The sequence below is a fragment of the Neofelis nebulosa genome, chromosome 1 (genome assembly GCF_028018385.1).
Source record: "Neofelis nebulosa isolate mNeoNeb1 chromosome 1, mNeoNeb1.pri, whole genome shotgun sequence".
Taxonomy (NCBI): Eukaryota; Metazoa; Chordata; class Mammalia; order Carnivora; family Felidae; genus Neofelis; species Neofelis nebulosa.
In genome coordinates, this window is record NC_080782.1 from 103,191,023 (window position 1) to 103,217,558 (window position 26,536).

Below are 26,536 nucleotides of genomic sequence, written 5' to 3' on the forward strand. Positions count from 1 at the left end.
GGGACTCAACACCATTGCACCCAGTAACCTTGCTGGGAGTGCGTGGTGAGGAAGGGATGAAGTTTGAAATGGGCTCAGAGAGCTTTGGCTATAGTGAATCATAAAAGCAGAAAATGTGGTGTGATGGTATTTTCATTAAATGGTAATTAATCTTCAGAGCTGAGTTTTTCAAACGCTGACAATGATAAATTTTTTACTTACTTTACTTACTAAAATCTTACCTTAGAAAGTGGGGAATGCTTTTCAACATCATTATGCCAGGGAAATTGCCTTTTATTCTAAGTAACAGCTTCTTAGCTTGAAAATAACCTTTCCTTCCCCGCATTGAGTGGGCCTTTTTGCTGACATTGCACACTGCCATGAGGATGCTATTATGGTATGGTGTCAAGGAAGTCCAAAAAAGATAGTAGCAATGCCCCTGAGATTGTGGCGGTTACCACTGGGATCTTTGTTTAATACTCTTAGGCTGTTTACTCTTAGGCTGTGTTTATTATATATGAAGGTTAGGGATTCCAGATCTGAGCTGGACATGTTCAGAAAACAAAGTTTATTCTTGTAAGAAGCATCTGAAAATAAATTCCATATTAGGATTTAAATGCTAGATCAAGGACTACAGGGAAGATTTATAAAGGATTTCTAAGAAGTACATTCTCTGATGGACCCAGTGGTAAGAGAATGTCACTTGCTTTTTTGGTTTCCACGATGCTTCATCTCTGCAGAGTGCAAAATTCTAATCTTTAAAATACCCTCCCTGGTTAATATGCCTAGAATAGTATGTGGAGTAAAACCAATGCCCATTAAAATCTTCCTCCAATAACCGTATGCTGGGCCGCTTTAGGATGTCTGTTTCCTAGGCTCTGGCTTATTGTTGCACCCATCTTGACTACAAAAATTACATTCAACAACTCCTCTTTGTGAATGCCCCTTTCTACCTAATTTAATTCCACCTACTTACAACAGCCTAGCAGGGCAGGGATTATTACCCTCATTTTGCAGAGGAGAAAACTGAGGCTCACATGACTTGCCCAGGCCCACACAACTAGTAAGCGGGTTCACAGCACTTGGACCAAAATTTGTCCGATTCCAAACCCACTTTCCAACAATCACACCATATAACCACTGTGCCAGTCTGAGACTAACTACATTCATTCATTCAACAAATATTTATTGAATACCTATTATGTGTCGGGCAGTATTAAAATAGTCACTGAGGATACAGCAAGGAACAAAGTAGACCAAGATCCCTTCCTTCATGGCACATACATTCTATGGAAGGCAACAGTTAATTCATAAGTACATAATAATGTCATGTGGTAATACGTGGCAGAGAGACAAAGCAAGGAAAGGAAGAGAACACTGGGTAGGGAAGGCCTTCCTGAGAAGATGACTGTTGAAGAAAGATCCACGGGGGTGAGGGTGAGAATCACGATGTTACCTGTGGAAAGGCGCAGCAGACAGAGGAACCAGAGCCCAGAAGGAAGCCCGCCTAGAGTGCCAGACAACTGGCAAGGAGGTCGGTGTGGCTGGAGTGGAAAGTGTAAGGTGGACAGGAGCTGGAGAAGAGGCCAGAGAGATGGGTAAGGGAAGGGACAGATGCTATAAGTCTTCCTGGCCCATTAGGAAGGGTGCTGGCCTTCACTCTGAGATGACTCATCTGAAAGATCCAGTGGTATGCTCTGATGTAACATTTTCAGAGGGTTTGCTGGTCTAGCTGCTTTGTGGTGAGTGAACGCGGAGACGGGAGGATCAGCTAGGAGGCTACTGCAGTAATCCAGGAGATAAATGGCAGGCTTAGACAAAGGTAGTTACAGTAATGTGAGGAGAAGGGGTAGGACTGGGTGAATTTGGAAAGTAGAATCCACAGACTCGCCTGAGATTTTTTATCTGAGCAACGTGGAGTAATGTCTTTGCCATTTCCTGAGGTAGAAAAGCCTAGGGAGAGAAGGAGTTTGGGGAAATTAGGGATTTGTTTGGGGGCATGTTAAATTTGATTTGGGTTATTTTAAATGTCCTTATTGGCCATTCACACGGGGCTCTTGACAGATGGATATGAGTTTGGAGACCAGAGAAGAGGTACAAACTGGAGATACAAACTGTAAAAGTCATCAGCTTACATGTGGCATTCAAATCCATGAGACTGCATTACAATAACATGCAGTTTGGGTTTGACTGAGGAGAGTCTGAGCCACGGAGCTGTGCCTGTTTTTTATGGTGAGATCACCCCAGGAAGCAGGCATCATTATGATGCTGCATCATCTGTGAAAACACTGCCAGGTACCCCGCCCCCCCCCCCCCGAGAAATACCCAGAACTGCTCATATTAAAGGAACCTGGGGTGACCAAAAGCCAGTCTGCATATATGACTCCAATAGATTTTCAAGATGCACAGGATAAGATCAAAGAGGAAATGGTGATCTGGGATTATGCAAGAGTCCAAGAAATCAAGAGTGAGAAGTTTATTGAAAGATCATTGTAGAGACACAGAGAAACATTTAGAATTTGCACTATAATTATAAAGAGAGAGAAGGTGGAGTCAGTACCTTACCAGACCTTTGCTGATTTGCCTGGAAGACCAGAAGAAAACTGAAGGAAGCTACTACGTCCAATGTCTAGAAAAGGACCAGCTGGAAGGGCATTAACTTTTTCCATCCCTGCTGTGCCTGGGTCTGGAGGGAGTGGGATATAAACACACAGAGAGTGTTGGGGAGTGTGAACAACGGTTGGGGGGTTCCCTGGGACTGCCACCTTCCTGAGACGCAGGACTTGAAGTGCCCGAACTAGGGCAGACCTGGGCTAACCCACATGGTCCCGCACCCTAGGATCTGGCCAGACACTTCCTGGAACTGAATAGTTGGGCAGTGGAATAGAAAATAACTATGTTTAGTATGACCGATGTAATTAAAACCTCTTGATGATGATTTTCCATCCTGAGTTCTCACCTGCTTAACCCTTGAATTTCTGAAGGTATTTCCGAGTTCCTTCTGCCAAACAGCAACTTCTAATGGGGCCAGTCAGTGAAGTCCCATAGTTTTTTGGAGACACAATATTAAGATCAAAAGGAGTGTATGTAACAAAGGGACGTCGTTATGACTCAGGACAGGATGCTATAGCCTTTTGAGTCCAAAGGATCATCTCTGAATACAGGACCGTGTCCTGGAGATCTCTACTGAGCATTCGTGGGCATATTTTCTCCGGCCACATGGAGGGAATGGAGATGCCAAGGCCTCCTACTCTATACTCTGCCAATGTGAGCTGAGTGAGCTGCCCAACATAACTACTCCTGCTCCTTTGTGTGAGCTGTTGACTCTGTCTAGAATGTGCTGTCACATGCACACACACCCATGCACGCACACTCCTGGTCTCAGCTTAGACATCACTTCTGGTGCTCCTCCTATGTCACCAAGGCGCACCCTTGAATTTCAGAAGCCTGTCACTCCAGTCAGTTTAGGGCAGCACTTACGTTTATCCCCACAGTATTACCCACCACTGACTGGGTAGAGTGAAGGTACAATGATCATTTGAATGACTAAGAGGAATTCCTTCTTTTTTCAGATACCCTTTGTTATTTATAATCACATTTCCTAAACAGCTTTTAGTCCTTGGGTGTCAGTCAAATCCACAGAGTATTATGTTAGTTATATAAGCCTATTCTGTAACTGAACAAGAAAGCAAGAGAGAGATAAGGTATTGGATGTAATTACTGAATATGATGGCTTTGTAGAGCCCCAGAAAGTCAGTCTCGGGAGGGATTTATCCAGTTTGACCATCCTGTCAAATCCTCTCATTTTACAGGTAAGTAAAGGAACTTGACAGATAAAGTGACTGAGGTTAGGCCTCTGTTTGTGGCAGAGTTAAGATCAAAACCTGCTTTTTGCTTTGTATAGGAAGCCCTCCCAATAACCCCTTCATCTACACTGGTCTATTTACTTGTTCTTCTTAAGCAGTAATGGTAATTATCTTTTTCCTTCACCTCCCACTTTCTGTCCTTAGGCCCCAACATTCTCTAGGGGTTGGTTAGAAAAGGGAACGATGTTAGCAGTTACTGAAATGGTAGCAAGGCCCTCTCTGCAATTGGCCAAAAGCCAGGGACCGCTGAAAAGACAGTCAGCCCTCATGAATGAATGTGTCCTGCCCCGCCCTCCCCCCCCCCCCACCCCCCACTGTGGGTGGCAAATCCCAACTGATGAGCCAGACTCAGGACACAAAAGACAGCACAGCACACACATGAACTTTTGCCACTTTTGTATTTTATTGTGGAACTGAGTTTTTTTTTTTCTTTTACATCAAATATCCTCAATGGAAGAGGGGATATTGCACACAAATATCATAAAAGCACTACATATTACTTTCACTGAAAACTAATTTTCTACATTAGATATGACTGGATAGGATAGAAGTGATGCAGGATTATAAGACATAATACCATACACAGCTGCAGACTGACACAAACACCATTCAGAACAAGAGAGAGGAGTGGAGGTGCTTCTCAGCCAGGCTCAAGACTTTCCGGGGCCGGAAAGAGGGCTGCGTACAGCGTGGGTAAGCAGGACTCTGAACGGCCGCTGCATGGTGTTCTTGAAAGGGCAGCCCAGTCTTGATGCCTCATCTTGATGGCTCCCATTTGGGGAGCTCCAAACGAGTGCAGAGAAGCTACTTATTTTTTTCCCTTCCTTTTCAGTTTTTGATGCTGCCTTTTAAATTAATAAAGTCAGATTCTTAAAATAGTAAATAGTTTGAATACCAGGTGAATAACCTAATTGCTTTCAAAGAAATGCTCGTCCCTAGGCTGCTTTTGGTGTGTTGTTCAGTTGGTTAGAAGATAAAAGCTTACAGTTCCTTTCAAATGGAAACAAATCTTCTAAATCTGAAGCACACAAAAAATAAAAAAATAAAATTAAAAGAAAACAGAAGAAACAACTTATTAATCTAACTCACAATATCATTACCGAGCAAGAACCTCCTGTGACAGGTGACTAAAGAGGCAAGAAAAGCAATTTCAGAATTATAGAGCAGCTCCTGAGAGCTGAAATTTGGTAACAGAAAATGGAAGGTGGTAGAATTTTCATTAGCAAATGACTGAATCTTATTAAATGAGTATTGAAAAGCTCCTAAACTGCATAAGCTATTGGAGACATTTAAAACATTCATATACACTGGGGAAACCATTCACTAGGATATGTAAGGTTTAAAAAAAAATTTTTTTTTTTTTTTAACTTCATGGAAAATGGCATGGGGGGGGAGGGTCAGTCATTGTATCCAGTCCCACCACAAGACTGAGAAAGCATGCATGGGGATTGGGTTTTGAGAAAGGGGATAGAATTCATTAAAATTGGAAGTGGAGGATCATCTCTAACATTTAGTCTCTGTAGAATTTTGCTTAAGAATACTACCAAAAAGTTCATGATCATGAGTGTCCTCTTGATGGAGTCTCATCATTTAAACAGAGTGTAAATTCCTTTCACGCAAATATTCAATCTGTACAATTGGATTAAAGAATCAGTATGAATAAAGCTCCTAGAAGTCTGTGTCAATCCTTAGCTCTCACCATGAATGTACATGGTACATTGTGATGGGTGTTACTAAACTAATTGTGTATTTATGGAACTAGCAAAATTAGGTTAGTCACACAGGTAGGAAAGGTGTCTGGAAAGACAGGAGCAAACCTGCAATGCACTTATTGATTTTCCTGGTACACTCAAGCTCTGTGGTCATCACCGAGAACAATGGATAGAAAAAGGTACTGATATATTTCATAGGAAAAAGAGCCAGCTGACCAGTGCCAGCTTTTGTATATTTTTCCCATTAACTCCCATAGCAAAAAAAAAAAAAAAAAAAAAAAAGAAAGAAAAAAATAAAGAAGAGTAAGATAGAATGCTTATTATCGAGGATCGGCTATAAATGTTTGTATTTTTTTAAAAAGCAAAATAATGCACCTGTTAAATAACTTTAATTTGGGAAGTCAGAAAATAATTCCCTCTTCTATCAAAGAAAAATCAACCAGCGGTCTGGATTTGGCAAGAAGGCCGGAAATCAGTTTTTCTTCCCATGTATTACATGGATCCAACTGACTCAACTTAATAACTAATTATTAAATAACTACTATCATGAGTATCTTAGGTTGTCTCATAAAATAAGTTTGAAGTAAAGTTTATACTCAATCCATTTTTTTACAATGAGTTTTCCATTTTGTGTTAAGTTTTTGTACCCTTTATCAATGTGTTGTTCTTAAGGACTTGAAAGAACTGGGGTAATAAATAAAAGCTGCATTTCTAGAGAAGCCTAAAAAAAATAGAATATTAATTTTAAAAAAATTAAAACATTTGAAAAATGTAATTCACAGCATTAAGTAGACTGCATAGGTCCTCAGTGAAGGGACCCTGAAGAAGCATTGTTTAAACCCTCATAGTAGTTAGCAGTGCAAAACATACACTTATCAGACAAAAATAAACTAAAATGTTAATTTTGAAATAAATAACTAACATAGAAAATAAAATGAGGTCATTGTTCACTACTCCATAGATCTTAAGAGTCTGCAGGAAACACAACGTGACAGAGCACAGCACAGTTGTCACTGAGAAGTTTGCCACATCCGAACACTGGGTGCATTGATCTGCAACTTGAAACTTGACGTCAGTTTTAATCATGATCTGGCTTCCAGGTTCATAGTTCAATGACGGCAATGATGGAAATGATCTCTGAACTCTACGTGATGAATCGTAGGAGATGGGAATTCATTTGCTTTCAATGAATTATTTCTTTTACATTTTTTCCAGAAAAGGAAATCCCAAAGCAAGTTTTTGCTAGGGTTCTTTGATCTTGTCTTGGCTCTTCTACCTCATGGTTAAAGATCTTGAAAGAAGTATGTAGAATACCACTGGGTGATGTAAAGGCCTAGAAAAGTAGCCAGCCTACCATGCTATTCTCCCCCACTCTCAAATAACACATATTCAGATTTTTATGTTATGGGAATCAAGGGGTGGGAGGTATCACTATTCCTGATAGTTATGGGTTTTAATAAATATTACTGCAATATCAGACTTCAATCTCACCAGAACTTCAAAAAACATTTTTCATTGTTTGTCTTATGAAAGACTTAAAAAAAAAAAAAAAGACTGTCACTTGAAATTTTCTTTGCATTTTCCTGTAAATGAAAACACTGTTAAAAAGTTCATCTATGAAAAGTTCTCACATATCTAAAAAAAAAAAATTCTGTACACTTGTTCCCATAATTATGCTGAAATTAATGGAAAACTAAACAAAAACAAAAAGCCAACGTAAGACAAAGGAAGGTAAATACTGTACACTTGCCGAGAACCTCTTCCACCATAAGACTCGCTGTTTTCCCAGTTCTGATCATAGAAGCCATTTCAGTCTTGGAACTTGCAGTAGTAAAGAAGCTATGAAAGGCTCAACTTGTTTGGCTGAGGGCCACAGGTACACTGAGGTGGAGGTCAACACACGTGACTCAGCATCAAACCACTGCACCAATCAGATCAGCTTCTAGGGCCCCCACACGCGCACACGCTTGCTCCTTTAACTGGAGTATCTATAATCCTACACGGATGTTTTATAAACTTGCGGTCTCACATTAAAAAATTAAGTGCATCAAGTATCTTTGTACATTCAAGTCACTTTCTAAGGCAAATTGTCTACCGTATGTACTCCCAACCGCTTTGGTATTTGCTTATTAATTGGGGTGGACTTGGGTGTTTCTGCATGCAGGTTCATCGACTCAGAGTGGACTAACCGGGTGGACAAATGCTGGGAGCATGCCTTAGATCAATCTACTCGTGTGTCTGAAGAGTCTGAGAGTTCTGAATGGGGTTCAAATCACTCACACATCCAGTCTACATGCACTACATTATGTCAGTGTGCAGCCTTCAAACTGAAGGAGCTTAATTAAGGCGTGAAAATCTCACATGCCCTCATAACGAGTTTTGTTCTTTTTGTTTCCTTCCAGCTAACCTGTTTTGGAAAATTAAGACCTTTTTGATGACTCATACTGACACAAGTTGAGAATGTTTAGTATGTAGACTACAGAATACAGACTGCCTGAGAAAATGCAGACCTAAGCGTTGGTTATTTTCTCCTCCTTACCCCACCTTGCTCTCTCTCTTTCTCTCTGGGTATCTCACCCGCACTCTACCATTCCATCTCCTTCTCCTGCATTCTTTTTCTTTCTCATCCTCTCTCTCTCCTGTGTTCTCTCTCATTGTGCGCGCGCGCTCTTTCTTTCTCTCGCTCTCTCTCTCGCTCTCGCTCTCTCTAAGACAAATGCCTCTACCTAGCAGAAGTCAGTTGGGTTTGCTAGTGCATGGTTTCCAAATGTTTAGCAGAGATGAACTGGGGTAGGTAATTCTGCAGTAACTTGAACCCTACTGTGGGAATACTGTTACTTCCCTTAGCAATCAGCAAAAACTAAGAAATATTAGTGACTTGCATCACCGTGACACAGTATAGCGTTTGGCAGGTAACAGTTCGGTGACTTATTTAGATGAATTGACGTTTTAGAAAAGGTGGTTTCAAATTGAAGAATTTCTGGAAACAAAGTTCAAATCCTGTGGTGTGGCTGGCCTTGGCTTTTACAGTTCAATCTTGCATGCAGGGAAGGATTCATCTTGCATAACCACTGTGCTGCTGCTGGCTAAAACCATGATGTTGAGGTCTTGTTGTTTCTCATGGGTCTCTTGGTACCATTCCCTCATCACTTCTGAGTCATGGGTAGGGATCAGGGTTACCTGCAGGGAGAGAGAAAAATACCTGTTTAAGGGCAGAGCCAGAAATGAGATGAAAAAGTAAGATAATAATAAGGTATTAGACCATTAAAAGAAAAAGGGAAGAAAGGAAAATTTTCTGTTCTTCCCCAGACATACAAAGGACTTTTCAAGTTACATTTTCCAGGAATCAAAATAAAGCTGCAAAAAATGAAGTTTTTCTGGGAGAGATGAAGACTAGAACCAAAAGCAACTCAGGACTAGTCAATTAGTTCATCTTTACTCATCATCAGTTTTTCAATTCTTTAGTGGTAAGAGAAGAAGGGCTTCATTTAAGGTGGAATTGCTTGTATTTCCTCTAACACACTTGGTAAATTTTGCATTAAAGATACAGAGGATTAAATCCAGGAGCTTTAGTTATCAGTGCTGCCCAATTGTGTGTAACTAATACTTCATCCTGAGAGCAAAGATTCATATCTGTGTGTGTGTGTGTGTGTGTGTGTGTGTGTGCGCGGCTGGCGATGGTGGGTGGGTACTGGTTTGAATAGTAAAAATTCCATGTAATATTCATTAGGAGGCCACTGGGTGCTTCTCATGGGACTTGATATAGTTAACTACCAAATAATTCTATTTAATATTAATATTATGCAAATACATTTTACTACGTGGCAGTGCAAAATCACAGGTAAAACTGAGATAAGCGAAGGTCACAGCCAAAATAACACCGTGGTTCACAGCAAGTTAGGATGTATGTGAGCTAGGAGTGTCCTGTTGGGGACCAATGTCAGCAGTGCTCCTCCTGTGGGATTTCACATGGACAGGTGATTTTCTAAATGACCACGCCCCCAACTTTGGTCTATTCATGAAACACAAAGTAGTAAAGACAGTTCCTTAGTAGCCCTCACATGGAAATATCATTTTGACTCATACACACATATTCTTGGTATATTAGGGGGAAGGACAAGTAGTCTTGGGCCCATTTTGTAGATAAGTGAATTATGCCTTAGGATGGTGAAGTGGCTTTCCCCCCAGGCATGGTTATTGGTGGTGCCAAGAATAATATTCTAGACTGTCTCCTCTGTGTGAAATCCACTTCATCCTCCGGATATCTCATGTGTGACAGACCCATGGGGCACCTTATGCGATAAACACGATTCCTTCCCTCTGCCTCTGGACACAGCTCCATGTGCAGTGCAGATACTGTCCAGGGCTCTTACCTGCATGTTGCTGCCCCACTGGGCTTTCCCTTCCAACAAGGCATCCAGGACAGCCCGGCTGGGCTCCTCAGCAGCAGGGTCATTCCCACTCACCACATAGTAGGATGACCTCACTCTCTTGAAAAATTCGACATCAACATTCTTACTATTGCTGTGATTGGGAATATAGCACAGGTCCAAATACACAGGGGGGCCTGGAGGCACAGCTGAGGGCTTGGAGGGCTTGGTGTTTCCTGGTCCTTTGGTAAATAAACAAAGAGAAAAGCCAGGGTCACAGAAATGCAAAGAGACCCACTGGTCTGGTACTCCTTCCCTACTCATTCCCCAAGGAGGTCCTGCAGGACATGCCAAAGGGGGCACTGGACATTTCTCTCTGTCTTGTATAGGGCATTTAACACTGGCAACTTGAGAAAATACAACATGGTTGAATGGCATGGTTTCCCTTTGTGGACAACCCATTAGAAAGGAAGAGAGTTTAAAGGCCTTCCCAAAAGATGGAACTAGATAGTAATATTCCTCCTCAAAAAGCTGCTAATGTGCACCCTAATTTGGAAAGTGATCTAATAGATTTTGAAAGTCAAAAGGAATCCTCTGCATTTGGCGAACCATAGTTAAGCAATTTTAGTAATCCATGTTAGGATCTCATGTGATAGCAACTCTACTCAAAGCTGAATATTAAACCCCAACATTTGACTTAGTAAACGATTCAGATCTTAACCTCCTATGATCTCCAAGGCCCCCAAAACTCAACCTTGTTCATAAACTGATGAAATGCTGTATTCTCTCCTAGCACAGTACTCTGAAAAGTGAGACATCTCTCCCTAGGCAAGGTTGGCTACCAAACTTTGGCAAGAGAAAGGTTCGGAAAGACTGGGCTTTCTCCAGCCAATCAAGACATACCAGACTGGGGAAAGGGGAATCCGCTGTCTAAACTCCTGGTCTAAATCAGAAAGCCCAAGCAAGGGCACCTTGGTAGCTCAGTCGGTTAAGTGACCGACTTTTGATTTTGGCTCAGGTCGTGATCTCACAGTTCGTGGGATTGAGTCCCACATGGGGCTCTATGCTGACAGTGGGGAGCCTGGTTGGGATTCTCCCTCCCTCCCTCTCTCTGCCCCTCCCCCATTTGCTCTCTCTCTCTCTCTCTCTCTCTCTGCCTTTGTCTCTCTCAAAATAAATATTTAAAAGAAAGAAAGAGAACCCAAGCAAAGTAAAGATTCAGATTAACCCAAAACCTTCCTGGCACCTTTGTCTGAGGAGATGGCTTTCTGACTTGTTCTGGTTAGAAGGTTTAAACTTTTTGAAACAGTAATAGAACTAGCATTCTAAGGCAGTGGTTATTCAGCCTAGCTGCATAATTAGCATCGATTAGGAAGCTTAATACTGATGCCCAGGCCCCATACCCCAGAATCTGGTTTCACTGGACTGGGGTAGGGTCTGAGCACCACCATCTTTTAAAAGCATCGCGGATGATGTTAATGTGCAGTTGGGTTGAGACCACTACTATAAAGTCATTTAAAATACCAGCTGGATCCTATATATTTAATCCTCTTTCCTTTCTCCATAGGATCATTAAAGACTGTCATCCCAGAGTCAAAACCACCAGTGAATTCCATCACTTGTCCAGTTTTACTTGTAGAAGTGAGTGATGAGAATCAGCCAAACTGATACTTGGTTAAACGGACTCATTTTAATGAATACCTAGCCATTTTAATGAATGTAAGCTAAAGCCGTTAGGATGTCCATATTTAGGCCTATCAAAGGATTCTGACTTATAACAGAAGCTTGTGAGTTACAGTTCCAACAATTAAAAATGCAAGTTTTTCTTGCGCACGAAATCACTACCATCGACACCAAATGAACGCTGCTCATAGAAGCACAAACTGAGGGAAGCTGACAGCAGTCAACCCAGGTTTGTTTTAAAAATCAATTAATAATGCAGTTTCGTTGTTTTAAAAATCTTTTGGAAAAGTAAATTCAAATTAATTCATCTTTATTTATTACTTGGCCTTGAGAATATCTTAAAAAAAAAACAATTGTGTGGGCTAGAATGTATATATTTGGCAAGTTTGATAGCAAATTTCAGTTGGCTTTTATCTGTTTGAAAGGGTTTCACGTGTTCCCCTAAGTATAGGTCAGTTGCCAACTCTTTCAGACCAAGAGGTTAATTACCTGGTGGTTTTCCATTAATTCTGAGCATGAACAAACTCAGTTTGTTTTCTGCATGCTTGTACAAAGAGGAAAACTGACGAGAAGTCAAGCTTGAAATTGATCCCCCATGTTGCTTAAAGCAAAACTTGGCAACTGTAAGTGATACTTCTTAAAATGTACTGAATTTGAGAGTCCCACAGTTCAGCTATCAGATTTTTCCCTAATAAATGAATAGATGTTATTTAAGTCATTTTTTGCTTTACATGTCTAGGTCAATTTTATTACTTTGTGAATAGAGGTCTAAAATCCCTGAATAACTACATAAAGGAAATAAAATGTATTAATGCAAAACCCTATGATTGGTTTGAAGCAACAAAATGAAGCTAGGCCATCGAAGACCCAGGTCATCACTGAGAACTTGATGAATAAGGGAACTGTTACCAACAGAAATGATCAGAAGTCAGGGATATCTCCTCCTGCCAACTGAATTTCAACCTGGAACAGAATTCTGACTCTCTATGAGTGAGACTGTGGTGTTAGAGGGGGATAAGAAGAGACTTTGATGCTCTTCTCTCAATTTGTACTGGGTACTGACCAGCTGAAATTAGGATATTCCCTGGCCAATAAGAAAATAGCACTGCTTTTAATGTGGATGTAGGTCTAAAATGGTGATTTTTTTAATTAAAAATTTTCCAATTTTTAATTTTAAGTGTTACAACTTTTATTTTAAAAATGTTATAACTTCACTGAAAAAAAATTCTTTATGAAAAAATTAAATCTAAATCTTGGGTCCACACCGGTCACACCAGGCTTGGCTTGGCACTCTGGCTCTCCCTAGACTTTTGGGAGCTCCTGGCCTGTGTCACCTTAGCTTGATTCTGAGGCCTGTGCCAGCACAGGCTTCCAGAGGAGTTTCAAAACACACATCCTTGGTTCTGAAGATTTAGAACAAGGCTATGGTCACTGTATTGCAGGACGGAGCAAACCCAGGCAGTGGTTACCTGGCGAATCAGAGCTGCTCTGGGCAATATGCTGCACTACCCTCAAGCCTGCAGCCACGTTGGGCTGAGATCCACACCTTTTGGCAGAAGAGAATAGTAAAAGGGAAGGGAGAAATGTACCCTCTCCCCTTCCCAGTACCAAGTTACATGGCACCTCAAAGACTCCAGTCAAGGCGGAACAGCTGTGGACCATATCAGGACACTGGCACCCTTCCACCTACCTGCAGTTGCAGTCTTTACCGATTTGGATGTGGAGGCGTTGGCGGCATTCTTGGTGTCCTTGTCTTTCTCTTCCCCGCGTGCAGCTTTGACCTCCGGAGTGGTAGTGGTTTTTGTTGCTTTTTCCACAGATTCCTTCTTCTTAGGAGAAGCCACTCTGGACACTTTATCTGAGGATTCTTTCAAGCCCCCTGGTTTTGGTGAAGCTGCAGAAGGCTTAGACTTCCCATCACCCTTTTTGACAGGTGAAGATGACTTGGTCTTTGTGCCTGGTTTTTTGGTTTTGGTCTTCTCTTTCAGGTCTTTCTTCAGAGCTTTGCCCAGGTTCTGCTCAATGGCCAAGGCCTCCGGGTCCATCATGGACACGTCAGGGTGGCGTGGAGAAGGGCTGCGGTCCTGCATGGGAGCCGGAGGTGGGTCCATGTGTTTGTATGTGACAGTTTTGTCTGTGGGGATAGTTTCTGATTCATCTTCAGAGTCGATATTTGCATCAGCTGTGATGGAAGGGCACTCTTCAGTCTCCGGGGGGACATCAGAATCGGTCTGGGATGGAGCTGACTCGCTGACTGAGGTGGGAGGGGTTTCATCACACTGTCGCCCCTGTGGCTTTCCTCCTGGAGGTGGTGGGGCTCCCCCTGATTGGGTGAGAGGCTTCTCAGCCTCTTCAGTTGGCTCTTCACTGGCAAACCACTCGAGAGGATTGGGATTAATGAAGGAGGGTGAGAGTTCTGTCTTGGGATGCTTGTATTCACAGGAGGACACAAGGCATAAATCAACATCCTGGCGTGCCTCTGAGGGAGACTTCTTTTCTACGGTGTAGCACTGCTCTGAAGTCTCATAGGAATACGTAGATGCTTGTGGGGTTCTAGTGATTTTCTCTACGGCTTCATAATCATAGGTGGAAGTATCAGGGGCTCGTGTAGTTGCCGTCGATGTCTCGTAGGAATAACTTTCAGACTCAGGGAAACTGGTGATTTTCTCAGTGGTCTCGTAAGAGTAGCTGGAATCCCCAAGCGTGTGGCCGCCATCTTCGGAGTCATCATAGCCATTGCTGATATCATCCAGGAGCCTTCTAGAAGACCTCTCGGTCTTTTCATAGCTGTAACCACTCACTTCAGGGGTCCTCATGGTCTTCTCACTTGCCTCGTAGCTGTATTCACCCTCTTCAGGGGTCCGTGTGGTCTCCTCAGTGATTTCATAGGCATAACCACCATCTTCCGGGGTCTTAGCGGTTTTCTCAATGGTCTCATATGAGTAGCTGCTGTCACATGGGGATTTTGTGGTACTGTCTGTCTTCTCATAGTAATAGCCACTCACATCTGGGGTCCGGGTGGTTTTCTCATAAGACTCATACTCATAACCCTCTTCATCTGGGGACCTGGTTGTTTTCTCAGGCTTTTGATAGGCATAGCTGAAGTCACCAGGTGTCTTCCCTCCAATGTCCTTCTCCATGCCAGATGTGGTCAAATCTCTGTTCAAGGCCAGCTGGTGTTGCACCGTATCAAATAACATCGAGGCACGGAAGCCATAGGGCTCTGCGGATGCTGCATCCGTCGGTGGAGGAGAGGAAGTGGGGCAAGCTGCTATGGTCTCTTTGACGGCAGAGGTAGAATCTGAAAAGCTAGGTGAATATAAAGGAGAGGACTCTCTTGGGGTGAGTGGAGAGATATCAGATTTTGGTGACAGCTTCTCTCCTTCTAGACTTTGCACTTTTTCTGAGGTGAGAGAGGCATATAAGGATATATCTCTGGGAGGAACGACGTCAGATAGAGTGTCTTCTTGGAGAGGAGAAGCTATCTGAGAGGGGGTATGTGCTGAAGAGGTGGATGGGGAGGCCTCAACCTGAGACACTGAGATGAGCTCAGAAAGATCATTGTCTTGGGTGTAGGATGGCTCCTCCATTGGTGGTATCTTATGTGATAAACTAGAGTCCTGCATGTCAGGACTGTAATCCACTTCAGTTGGCCCATTTTCAGTGATGTGAAGCATACTTGCACCCACTGTAGGGTGATCTGGAGACTGTCGACTAAAGTCCATAGCAAGTGAGTGCTCAGGGGATTCTTGGCCAAATTCGATAGACATTGAGGACTGTTCAGATCTGTGATCTTGGACTGGTGTCCTGGATTTGGCTGTTTTAGGGGAGAAATCTGGTGGAGAAATTGACATTGGTCTTGGACATTCTTCTTTAGATGGAGACATTTCTGTTTCCTGGAAAGTGGTAGGCGTTTGCACAACAGACACAGAAAGGGAGTCATCGACTTCTGTAGAATGTGGAGAGCCAACCTCAGCATGCAGAGAAGGAGACACGTCATCTGTCGTTGGCTCTGGAAATGAGCTCGTAGCCACAGAAGCTGTGGATACTGAAGCTACGCCCTCCATGTGAGAGTATGTGTCTTCTGCTACACCCTCATCAACAGGAGTAGCTGACTTGTCTGAGACAGTGCCTTCTGAAATGGACATCTTAGTGTCTTCTTTAAAAGACCCAAACTGACTGACATCTATTTGTGTAGGAGAAACATCTCCTCCTAATTTTCTTTCATCTAAAGCCAATCCAGATTGAGAACTCATGGCTTCAACATCGTCAGGTTTCTTTTCTTGACCAAAGTCTTCCTTTATTGGTATAAAGTCTGTGCTTTTCTCTTCTGGTTTGTCTTGTGAAAGACTAGTAGAAGTCATGTCAGAGATGGGACTTATTTCATCTGGAAAGCCTTGTTTTCCATCCTTTCCTTCAACGGGGCTTTCAGTACCTCTACCAGAAGTCTTGTCATCAGCACTTAGAAAACTTTCATATGCAGATTCGGATCCAATTAGGGGAGGGCTCCGTAAAGGAGACAAAACTTTTTCAATAGGAGATTCCGAGTCAGGCACAGGTTCATCCATGGGGCTTATGGAAGCCCTTTCATTCTCATCTTTGGCATCACTGAACTCAAAACTCACTGGAACTGCTGGTGGTTTTTCAGTTACTTCTGTGGGGAGGTGACTAGATTTCTCTTCAGTGGGCGACTGGTAGTAAGGTGTGTGGCCAGCACTGCCAGTTACAGACTGAGATGGAGACACCACTTCCAGGGTCTTATCCTCAGGACTAGCACAATGTTCTTCAACTATTTCTTGGGTCACCTCAGGAGACACTGGGACTGCTTCTGCCTCCGCTGAGACTTGAATCTCATTGGGCGTCAGAGAAAAGTTCACACTGCGTTCACCCAGGGGGGTCTTTTCTATGGGTGATGGAGGAGATGGACTCAGGGATGGGCTCTTGGGTGGGCTAAGTTTTTCATCTGAAACTGCTGAGATGGTGTCTTTGATCACCAGCGTGGCACTGGCTTTCACGTCTTTCTCTTCAGTGTAGTAAGCGTCACGTAGAACAGATCTGCTAAATTTGTCTTCCTCCATGGATGACGGTGGTGAGATGGTGGAGGCTGAAGCGTTGTAGTCCTTCCCATCTGTGGCATCTGTTTTTGATCCTTCAGATAATCCATTGAGTGATGTAACAGCAGGTTTGCAGTATTCCTGAGAATACAGTGAAGACTCGTATTTGGTGATGTTTACAAATTCTTGAGATGGGGACTCTGTCTCTTCATTGTTGATCTCGTCACTCATCACGTCACGAGGAGTAGACATCTCATCCATTGGGGTGGGCTCACTGGATATCTCAATGGTAGACTGAGTGTAGCCAGAGGTGGCAGTGAATTCTTCAGGCTGGTCTTCTCGATTCTCCTCATCAGATGCAGTGGCCTCACTTTCTGAGCCTCCAGGTAAAGTCTCATCGTGAATTGAAGATGCAGGTTCTCGGGCAGGAGACTGGGCTCCTGGTTGCTTGATTGATGTGGTGAGGAATCCATACTGATCCTCGACACCGCTAGCCTCTGCAGCCTTGTCAACCACGGCCATGACGTAATCTTCAGCTTCGGCTTTTTCGGGCTCATATTCTTCCTCTCTGGCATCCTCAGCTCTGTCCTCCTCATCACCCTCCTCCTCAGATTGTTCAGCTTCTCCCTTCTCCACCACCTCATCCATGTCTTCTTCCGCTCGGTCATCTCCACTAGCCAGAGACTCCCTCTTCTCCTTGATGTGCACATCTGCCTCAGCCTTTGCGCTTTCCTCCTCCTCCATGAGGCTGTGCTTGGAGGTGCTCACACACACAGTTTCTTCAACGTCCTCTTCTGGCTCCTCAGCCTCCTCAGTTTCTGCCTTCTCTTCATAGTCTCCAGTTTCTGAGGATTCTTCAAAACCTGTTCCTTCATCTTCAAATTTTTCAATGTCATCTACCCCCTGTTTCTCCACCGGCTCCAGTTCCTCAGGGGTTTGTTCACATTCACCCTCCCCTTCAGTGGTGGTGATCCCCTCATCGGGAGATTCGGCAGGGCCTTTGATGACTTCTGTCTCTTTCTGGAGGACGTAGGCTTCGACTGGTTCAGTTTCCTTCAGTTTCTCCTCGTCTTCGATCAGCTCCAGCTGAGGCTTGATGTCTTTTGCTACATCGACCTCTTCAGCCTTTAACTCTTCAAAGTCCTTAGTCAGATCCTCAGGGGATGACATAAGGGACCTCTCGGCCTCGAGTTCTTTGGCAGGGCCAGCACTTGCCATTCCAGCTGCTGCTGCCACAGCCGCCACAGCGGCCACAGAGCCAATGGCTGCAGCTGCGGCCTCTGGTGTCTTGCCTTCCTTCTTAACGACTTTAATCTTCCCCTTCTCCTTTGGCTTCCCAGCAGCAACAGAATCTTTTTTGACAGGCTCTTCCTTCTTGGGCACTTTTGGTTTTAATGCAGCTGGTTTTTTTGCTTCAGGTAGAGGAGTAGATGGTTTCTTTGCATCTTTAGGAAGTTTCTTAATTTCTTTTTTGGGTTCCTTTTCTTCCTTTTTAATTTCCTTCTTTTCTTCCTTCTTCACCTCCTTCTTGGCTTCCTTCAGTGGGGTTTCCTTCTTAACCTCTTTCTTGGGTTCTTTCTTCTCTTCTTTCTTGATTTCTTTTTTCACTTCCTTTTTCACCTCTTCCTTTTTTGGTTTTTCTTCCTTCTTAATGGGTGTTTTGTCCTCCTTTTTAGCCACTTCTTTCTTTGGCTTTTCTTTCTCCTCTTTCTTTTCCTCAGATTTTGCCTTGGTTTCCTTTTTTACTGTCTTCTCCTTAGAGACTTTGGGTTTGACATCTGTGGCTTGCTTTTCGGCCACCTCAGCTTTCACCGGAGGCAGCTCTTCTTTGCTCGGCACCTCCTTTTCAGTCACTACAGGTTTGGTCTCTGTTTTTACTGGCTTGTCTTTTTTCACTGTTACCTTTTCTTTGCTTTCAACTTTGGGCGGCTTTTCCACATGATTAGCTTTTGTGACATCAGGGGTTTCTTCTTTAGACTCCTTTCGCACAGATTTGCTAGGAAGTGGTTTTGCGGCTGGCTTCAGACTTTCTCGGCTATCGGCTCTCTGTTTCAGTTTTACTTGTTTCACGGCTGGGGCGGCCACCTGGCCAGTTAGGTCCTTCTGGGTGGCCAGTGGCTGTTTCAGAAAGTCTAAATGTTTGAGCTTTTCCAGTCCTTCCAGGATATTGTATTGGGTGCTATTGCCGGGAAACAGGACTCGAATGATTTTCTCTGCGGGGTTTGCCGGATGCCACACGATCAAAGAGGAGACTGAAGTTAAGTAGGAAATTGGGATATCTATTTCTTGACCATTAGGCAGGATTAGTTCAGCCTTGTCTTTGTTGGTGCCAGTCCACTGCTGCATAAAATACAGCATTTCCTTGCTGTTCTTAACTGGGTTGAGCACATACATCTCAAGTTTACCAACTCCCATTTTTTGGAAAAGAATGACAGGATCAATGGTATTGCCTACACTTCTGAAGAGAGGTTCTGGTTTCATGGACAATTTATTTAGGTATTGGAGAGTGAAGCAAGCTTCTTCTATGCTTCTCTTCATCTTGATGTTTGGCTCTGGGTTTTTCAGATTTTCAGGTACATTGAGAAATACAACTCCCAAGTCAGGGGAGATGAGGTTTTTCATCCAGTCACTATTTGTGGTGGAGCCCTGGGACTGTTCTTCCTCGAGCTCTGCAATTTTCCGCTGTAGCATGCTGTTTATTCCAGGCAAATTGTCATCCCCAATGTGGGTGAGTAGGATGGAGTCCACTCTGTCCAAGTGTCGGATGAGCTTCCAAAAGCAGGATTTCCTTTCCGATCCTCCATTGATGAGCATATTGAATCCATTCACGGCAAACAATGCAGAATCGCCCCTCCCTCCTGGAAAAATGTAACAACAAGGCTTGGAGAGCTTTAGAAATCCACCCGATGTGGGAGGTTCTAGGATATCAAAGGGAGATGGGACTTCCACTGATTCTGAGAGATACTCAGTAAACTCGGAAAGTCCTTCCATTTCTGGCAATATAGAAGCTGAGTTGAGTTTAATATTGATGAAGTCTTGGAGATTGTGTCTGTCAAGATTGGAGTTCTTCCAGTCCCCTTCTTCAGGACAGAACAGGGTTAAGCTGGCTTTGTTGGCAGGATGGGTGGTACTCAGTAATTCCCCAATCTGGGATTTAAAAAAATAATAATAAAGGAAGAAAGAAAAGTTTTAAGTAACTGTCATCACTGATCCATCACCTCCATCCATTACTAAGTATTGCAGGATCATTGGGTGTGCACAGGGCTGATTTCAGAGATGCTAGTTGGGTAAATGCAGAAATATTTCCATTCTGGTAGGTGAATAGCCTCTGTACTGACCCCTCCTACCACTCCCTTCTGCCTCAACCACCCCTCCTCACCACCACCACCTCCTCTGGGACCCCTATGGCATCTGTTCTTGCCCAGGAGGGGAACTCCAGACCTCTGCTCCAGTTCTATGACCAGTGACCATCTGAATAATCATGCCTGTGCCACAGCAGTTATGAAATACTTTGGATCTCATTCCCAGGTACCTGCCATGCAAAAATGCCCTTTAAACAATCACAGGGAAGCCTATGTGAATCATTTCACCACTTATATAAAGTGTTTTCTTCTATTCCATTGGGCTTGGCAAAGAGGCCTTACTGACACACTAAAGGAATTTAGATCTAGTGCACTTGTTGACTACTTTTAGAATTTGGTAGATACGAAACACAAAAGTTTGACGTGATTTGCCTCCCATTGGAGACAGATAGTTCTAGACTGCACATGACAACAGAAAATTACTGATTCTAGCATCTTTAAAACATGAGTGGTCCACCCAGTAGATTCTCTGCAAATACAAATACTTTGATTGAAATCATGATGATTAAAGCAATTGGATAATTATATCCGTCTACTCATGTTTAAATTCAAGGTGAGACATTCTACTCCCTCACAACTCCTGCTCTTCTCAGGGCAAACTGGATATGAGTGGCTAAGATCAAATTTGGCTCAAAACTTTTTCAATGCATTGTTTACTACCATAGGATGGGAATGTAGAAGAATAAATTGGAATAAAAACAGAGAATGTCAGTTTAATAAAAATGCTATTCTCTTTCTCACTCCATATGACAGCCATATGTTTCATGGTCTTGGCTTAGTAAATAGTGAGGAAGAATCATGTTATAAACTGCACTCTTCTATCACTTACAGCAAAGCTCATAAATCAGCCCAGAGTTTCAAGTGAAAAGAGCTCTGTGTCTTTGATGTTAAACTATGAAAGGGTAATGCAAAGACTGTACTTGGCCCCGGCATTCCCAAGCCTTCCGGTCTTAGAGTGGTGTCCTCTGTCTCACACAACCTCCTAGTGTGGCTACTCGTATGCGTATTTGTAGAGGGACCATGTATAGACTCTGAATTTTCCTACATTAGATTACAGTAAAATGGCCATTTTTGTTTTGTTAGTGTATCTGTCCTACATTTTATTTGAAGGGTCACAAGATAGCAAAATAAGAAGCCTTTGGGAGAGGAGTTAAGATGGCAGACAAGTAGGGAGACCGGAATTTCCCTTGTTCTCAAACACAGCTGTATTGAGGCCAGAACACTTGGAACAGCCAGGAATAGAGGTTGCGGAGTGACAGAAAAATCTCCACAGGTAGAAAGAGACAGTTTTCTGGGACAGAGGTGTGTGTTTGTGAAGTCGGAGAGAGAAAATTAGAAGCCTAGGCACGGAGTTGGGGAACCCCTTCTGTGGAGAGACAAAAGGAAGAGAGAGAGGCTGTGGAAGTGTGGTATTTGTTTGGACAGGAGAAAAACCTCTTCAGAACACGCACTGGAGAACGAGAAATAGGGAGTATGCCAGTTTCTACTTTAAAAACAGCCTTAGGAGCTAAAGATCCGGAGTTTTCAGGGGAGCGCGACTTTCTCTGAATCGGAGCTGCCACGGAATGCACGCACCTGGGTGGGGGAAGAGGAGCAGGCCCCAGGGCTCAGTAGTGATCTCAAGGGCGCCCTGGGAGAGAACAGTCCCCTCCCTTGAGTACGGTGGGAAGAAGGTGTATTGCTCCCCGCCCCCAACAATAAAAGACCCTTCAGGTACCAGCCAAGAGGCCCTTTGCCAGCTGGGCAGAGTGGCGCTACCCCAAGAACCAGGTCCATGTGGTGCAGGATCCTTTAAGACATCGGGGTTTGAATCCCAGCTGAGCACCTTGGAGGCGCAGGAGACTGGGAGACTATGCAGCAGGGGCAAGCCAGCCACCTGTGCTGCTCTGGGAAGGTTGCCTGAACAGCGTGGTTTGAGACACCCAGTCCGGGGAGGAGAGACTGGGGTGTTGCCATTTTCCTCCCTGTCACCAACTCGGTGGGCTTCAGGGAATGACAACAGCAGTCCCCAGTGGAGGCAGACCCGCCTACACCAAACCCCGCCCCTCCGTGCCTGGTAACTGCATATCTACCGGAGTGGGATTGACACTGAGCGAGCCCGCGGGCCCCTCCTCCAGACCAGCATAGCCACAGGTTCCAAGACACCAACAGACAACTGTCCTGCAGTTTTGTATGTTAGGCTGATGGGTTTGTTTTCTTTCTTCACTTTTTCTTTCCTTTCTTTCTACCCTCCTCTTCCTCCCCCCGCCCCCCCACTTTGGAATCAGGCTCATAGTTTATGATTTGACTTTTAGTAAATTTCTGCTAAATATAAATATGTCTTTTGTTTTTCTTTCTTTTTCTGTTCTGGTTGTTTAATCAGGCATTTTACTCTGTTCTGTTGATACCTTTTATGTGGCTCCTTCTTCTTTATTTCTCTCTCTTTCTCTCTCTCCTTCTGGATTAAGCGTTAGAGTTTCTTTGATTCTGTGCCTTGTCTTTTTTTTTTTTCCGCTCCTTTCATTCCTCTCTTTGTATGGGGTAGGCTTCCCCAACCCTCCCCCCTTTTTTACTTTTTCTAGGCACAAATCAAAGCACACCTGATGGAAAGTCCAAACAATCCACCACTACGAGTAGGGAGATAAAGCAACCCGAGTCACAACAACAAAGAGCACATAACATATTCCAAAAACACTTCCTGAAGTGCCAGGCCCTGGACAGTGTATGACCCCATTTTAATATAGTAGTACTCACAGGTGCAGGACACATAACAAGCTATTAAAACACACAAAGGACAGAAAACTAGCTAAAATGATGAAACAGAAGAATTCTCCTCAAAAGAAATTCCAGGAAGAAGTGATAGCCAGAGAATTGCTCAAAACAGATATAAACAACATATCTAAACATGAATTTAGAATAATAGTCATAAAACTAAAGCATAGAAGGCAGCAGAGAATCTATTGCTGCAGAGATCAAGGACCTAAGAAATAATCACAATGAATTAAGAAATGCTATAAATGAGATGCAAAATAAACTAGATGCAGTTACAGCAAGGATGGAAGAAGCAGATGAGAGAATAGGTGATACAGAAGATAAAATTATGTAAAATGATGAGGCAGAGAAAAGAGGGAAAGGAAATTACTAGACCACAAGGGGAGAATTAGAGACCTAAGTGATTCAATGAAACAAAATAATATCCTTATCATAGGAGTTCCAGAAGAAGAGAAAGGAAGGGGCAGAAGGTTTAGGTGAACAAATTATAGCTGAGAACTTCCCTAATCCAGGAAAGGAAAAGGACATCCAAGTCCAGGAGGCATAGAGAACTCTATTGAAAATCAGCAAAAACAGGTTAACACCAAGACAAATCATAGTGAAGCTGGCAAAATACAAAGATAAAGAGAAAATTCTGAAAGCAGCTAGGGACAAACGGGCCTTAACTCAAGGGTAGACACATAAGGGTAGTAGCAGACCTGTCCACTGAAACTTAGCAGGCCAGAAAGGCATGGCAGGAAATATTCAACATGCCGGGTAGGAAAAATATGCAACCAAGAATCCTTTATCCAGCAAGGCTGTCATTCAGAATAGGAGAGATAAAGGCTTTCCCAGACAAAAATTAAAGGAGTTCATGACCACTAAACCAACCCTGCAGGAGATCCTAAAGGGGGACTCTGTGAGTAGAAAGCAACAAAGACTACAAAGGACCAGAGACCTCACCACAAGCACAAAACCTACAGGTAACACAATGACAGTAGATCCACATCTTTCAGTTATCACTCTAAATGTAAATGGACTAAATGACCCAATCAAAAAACATAGGGTATTAGAATGGATAAAGACAAAACAAAACAAAACAAGATCCATCTATATGCTGCCTATAAGAAACTCATTTTAGACCTGAGGACACCTGCAGATTGAAAGTGAGGGTATGGAGAACGATCTATCATGCTACTGGATGTCAAAAGGAAGCTGGAGTAGCCATATTTCTACCAGACAAACTAGATTTTAAAACAAAGACTGTAACAAGAGATGAACAAGGGCATTATTTCATAAATAAGGGCTCTATCCATTAAGAAGATCTAATAATTATAAATGTTTATGCCCCCAATGTGGAGGCACTCAAATATATAAATCAGTTAATCACAAACATAAATAAGTGTATAGATAATAATACTGTGATTGTAGGAGACTTTAATGCTCCACTTACAGCAATGGAAAATGGAAAATCAGTAAGGAAACAATGGCTCTGAATGACACAATGGACCAGATGGACCTAACAGATATATTCAGAACTTTTCATCCAAAAGCAGCAGAATACACACTCTTCTCAAGTGCACTTGGAACATTCTCCAAAATAGATCACATACTGGGTCACAAAACAGCCCTCAAAAAATATAAAAGGATTGAGATCATACCACACATATTTTCAGATCACAATGGGAATGGGAGAAAATATTTGCAAATGAAATATCAGATAAAGGGTTAGTATCCAAAATCTATAAAGAATTTATCAGGGCACTGGGGTGGCACAGTCGGTTGAGAGTCTGACTTCAGCTCCGGTCGTGATCTCACAGTTTGTGGGTTCAAGCCACGTGTCAGGCTCTGTGCTGACAGCTCAGAGCCTAGGGCTGTTTGGATTCTGTGTCTCCCTCTCTCTGCCCCTCCCCCATTTGCATTCTGTCTCTCTCTCAAAACTCAACATTAAAAATTAAAAAAAAAAAAAAACAACTTATCAAACTCAACACCCCTAAAACAAATAATCCAGTGAAGAGATGGGCAAAAGACATGAATAGACACTTTTCCAAAGAAGACATCCAGATCGCTCACAGACACATGAAAAGATGCTCAACATCTTTCATCATCAGGGAAATATAAATCAAAACTACACTGAGATACCACCACACACCTGTCAGAATGGCTAACATTAACAACTCAGGCGACAACAGAAGTTGGCGAGGATGCGGAGAAAGAGGATCTCTTTTGCATTGTTGGTGGGAATGCAAGCTGGTACAGCCACTCTGGAAAACAGTATGGAGGTTCCTCAAAAAACTAAAAGTAGAACTATTCTATGACCCAGCAATTGCACTACCAGGTATTTATCCAAAGGATACAAAAGTGCTGATTTATAGGGGTATATGTACTCCACGGTTTATAGTAGCACTGTCAACAATAGCCAAATTATGGGAAGAGCCCAAATGTTTATCAGCTGATGAATGGATAAAGAAGATGTGGTATATATATATATATATATATATAATGAAATATTACTCAGTAATCAAAAAGAATGAAATCTTGCCATTTGCAACAACATGGATGGAACTACAGTGTATTATGCTAAGTGAAATAAGTCAATCAGAGAAAGATAGATATCGTGTTTTCACTCACGTGTGGAATTTGAGAAACTTAACAGAAGACCATAGGGAAGGAAAAATAAGTTACAGAGAGGGAGGCAAACCATAAGAGACTCTTAAATAAAGGGGCACCTGGGTGGCTCAGTCGGTTAGGCGTCTAAGTCTTGATTTCGACTCCGGTCATGATCTCACGGTTTGTGGGTTCAAGCCCCATGTTGGGCTCTGTGCGGTGAGCAAAGAGCCTGCCTACTTTAGATCCAATCTCTCCCCCTCTCTCTGCCCCTCCCCTTCTCTCTCTCTCTCTCATTTTCTCTCAAAAATAAATAAATATCCTTTAAAAAAAAAGACTCTTAAATACAGAAAATAAACTGAGGGTTGATGGGGGTGGGGGTAGAGGTGCAGGGAAAATGGGTGATGGTCACTGAGGAGGGCACTTGTTGGTATGAAAACTGGGTGTTGTATATAAGTACATGGGAATTTACTCTTGAAGCCAAGACTACACTGTATGTTAGCTAACTTGACAATAAATTATTAAAAAAAAAAAAAGAAGAAGAAGACTTTGACTTTGCTGTTTACCTCTGACTTAACAATTTCAAATATCAACTATTTTGGAAGGCAAGAAAACTGAAAAAAAAAAGAAAAAAAAAAAACACATCTGGGGGAGCTTTCACTCAAATTATCTGCTGACCAAAGCAAACATGAGCACCAAATAGGGTTTGTCATCCAATAATTAGCTTAGACCCTCATCACCATTACTATAGCCAAAATAGGGTTCTCTCAATCCTCATTTTCACGTAAAGTACATACAAACTCTTCATGCTTTATAATACATTTTATGTGAGAAATCTAGGAAAACTCAAACTGCTGAGTCTTTAATAGTGAGATTTTAAAATTAAGCTTAGTCCATTTCAGTTTTTGAAATTTCCCTCTGAGGGGTATGGTAGCTAAGGGTACAAGCTAGCTGTGTGTAGAGGGTTTTTAATCACAAAGTTCAAGGAGAAGGTAAAAAGACTTGAGGAATACCTTTCTACTTTCCATCTTTTCACTTCCGGCTGGGAAGTTCCTATGAAACAAAGAAGATGTGACCCCAAAAGAAAGCTAGTTTGCACAGAATTTTGAGGAGGTCAAGGGTATTGAAAAACCATAGAGAGCCTGGTGAAAAGTATGGAATACAAGGGAAAGC

The 26,536-nt window shown here is 42.8% G+C and overlaps 1 protein-coding gene across 2 annotated transcripts in view; it reads right to left on the minus strand.

Annotated features, from left to right (window-relative positions):
• Nucleotides 1–4,226: 4,226 nt before the first annotated feature.
• The window catches only part of MAP1B (microtubule associated protein 1B), a 100,684-nt gene continuing 78,374 nt past the window's right edge, over nt 4,227–26,536 (minus strand). For both annotated transcript variants that reach the window (XM_058729954.1, XM_058729963.1), the window contains 3 exons: nt 13,301–19,811; nt 9,931–10,169; nt 4,227–8,737 (listed from right to left, as the gene is read on the minus strand). In XM_058729954.1, coding sequence (XP_058585937.1) covers nt 8,582–8,737; nt 9,931–10,169; nt 13,301–19,811 — 6,906 coding nt within the window. In that variant the 3' untranslated portion in view covers nt 4,227–8,581. The remainder of the gene's footprint in view (nt 8,738–9,930; nt 10,170–13,300; nt 19,812–26,536) is intronic.